The sequence below is a fragment of the Aplysia californica genome, unplaced genomic scaffold (genome assembly GCF_000002075.1).
Source record: "Aplysia californica isolate F4 #8 unplaced genomic scaffold, AplCal3.0 scaffold00107, whole genome shotgun sequence".
Classification (NCBI taxonomy): domain Eukaryota; kingdom Metazoa; phylum Mollusca; class Gastropoda; order Aplysiida; family Aplysiidae; genus Aplysia; species Aplysia californica.
In genome coordinates, this window is record NW_004797377.1 from 377,274 (window position 1) to 379,001 (window position 1,728).

Genomic DNA, 1,728 nt, shown 5'->3' on the forward strand with positions numbered 1-1,728 from the left:
CACTGGCGTTCCGTTAGCTCACTATGTAGCATGCTGGACAACGGAGCGAATGGTCGGTCCTGGTTCGAATCACGGACTGGGCGTTCTTGAATTCGGGTCTTTTGTGAAGTTTTCAAGGCTCTCAACCCATATTGCTCAGTCCTATCGGAGACGGACGTTACATCGGAGGTCTCGCTTATTAAATGACCTAATAGCGTTGATAGAGGCCTTAGTTAACCCATGCACTTGCTTTATTATTTTTAAAATTATTTTATTTAACAGATGCTCCACCACAATGTGCTCTCCTGAGGCTGGAGAGTTGGGGCTGGAAGTTCTTCAGTAGGCCTGTGTTGCCCGTAGCTTGGATCACATCCATGTCTGTGCACAAAGACGAGAGCGGAGGGTATTGCAAGCCCGAGTCAGGCTACGGATTCTCTAGGAAGGAGGTCTGGGTGGCACATGGCTGCCGCGGATTGTTGAAGATTTGTGCATTGAAAGGTATGTTGGTTGGGTTTTTTTTCTATGCTTCTTTGTTTAGTTTGTTTTATGATTTAGTAAGAGATCTACAGCACTTGCATCATGATTGGGTCATATAAGTGCCGAAGAGCAGAGGTATCACTGGAGAGTAACTTACAAAGAAAAGAAGGAAAGGAGAAAAGGACTATAGATAAGCTATTAGGGGGAAAAAGTAGCAACGGACACCAACCAATTTTTGAAGTCTTCACAGCTCTCAAGCCACTCGGCTTGGTCCTATCGTAGACGGGCGTTAAACTTACAGGTCCCGCCTTTTTTATGACCGGTTTTATTTTTAAAAAAATAATTTAGTAAGAGTTTAACGGCACTTGCAACACAATAGGTACCGGTAATATAAGTGCCGAAGATGAGAGGTGTTACAAGAGAATAACAAACACAAAAAAAGAGGGAGGGGAGATAAGGATGATAGATGTTGGATAGGAAAAAAGGAGCAAACCATTAGAGCACCCGCCAACCACCCGGTTTATATAACCTAATAGTGTTGGCAAAGATTCTCTACTACACGGTCTTTGGTGTTGGTAGGGGTGTTAAACCCATAGACAACATCAACTAACTTCCCCCCCCCCTCTCCCGTTGGTTCCCCCATCCAGCCAAGTGTGTGGTGAAGACGCTGAACAGCAACAATTACGCCTTCGCCTCCGAGCAAGTGCCCGAAGCCTGCTACGTCTCTTCCATGGAGGTGAAGAGCAGAAACGGACCGCCTTGCGTGGCTGATGTCAACTACGGCTTCACCGGACCATACGTCTGGGTCAATGGAGGCTGCCGGGCCGAGTTTACCATCTGCTACGTGCAGTAAAGTCACCTGTGACCTGTCACGTAATCGATACTGAATCCTTGTTCGAAGGAACACTGCGTTTAATACTTAAGCGCCATACAGTGCTCAGGGCATTCCTTGATATTATTATCGACTATTCAGTTAGACCCTACATTTTTTTTCTCTTCTTCCTTAATTAAATAAGAACATTTTTCCATTGCTTAAGAAGCTGAAAAGTTTTCTTTCGCTACGATGTTATCCAGAATAAAGTATAATGTTCTCTGAAACGCTTCTGGTCAGCGTCGATTTTCTATAGGTTAAGAAGTTATTTTGAAGTTGTGTGAGCTTCCCTTAAACAGAAAGAGAGAGAGAGAGAGAGAGAGAGAGAGAGAGAGAGAGAGAGAGAGAGAGAGAGAGAGAGAGAGAGAGAGAGAGGGAGAGAACGACAGAACAAGTACACA

At 44.7% G+C, this 1,728-nt stretch overlaps 1 protein-coding gene across 1 annotated transcript; it reads left to right on the plus strand.

Annotated features, from left to right (window-relative positions):
• The first annotated feature begins 30 nt into the window (after positions 1-30).
• LOC106011408 (lectin ADEL) lies at positions 31-1,554 on the plus strand. The gene is made up of 3 exons (XM_035969029.1): positions 31-52; positions 262-477; positions 1,104-1,554. The coding sequence occupies exons 1-3, from the start codon at positions 31-33 to the stop codon at positions 1,307-1,309; spliced, it is 444 nt and encodes a 147-aa protein (XP_035824922.1). The 3' UTR covers positions 1,310-1,554.
• Positions 1,555-1,728: the final 174 nt, after the last annotated feature.

Coding starts and splice junctions, on each gene's coding strand:
- LOC106011408 (XM_035969029.1), top strand. CDS start 31: ATGCTGGACAACGGAGCGAATG. Junction 53..261: donor GCTGGACAACGGAGCGAATG/GTCGGTCCTGGT, acceptor TTTATTTAACAG/ATGCTCCACCACAATGTGCT. Junction 478..1,103: donor GAAGATTTGTGCATTGAAAG/GTATGTTGGTTG, acceptor TCCCCCATCCAG/CCAAGTGTGTGGTGAAGACG.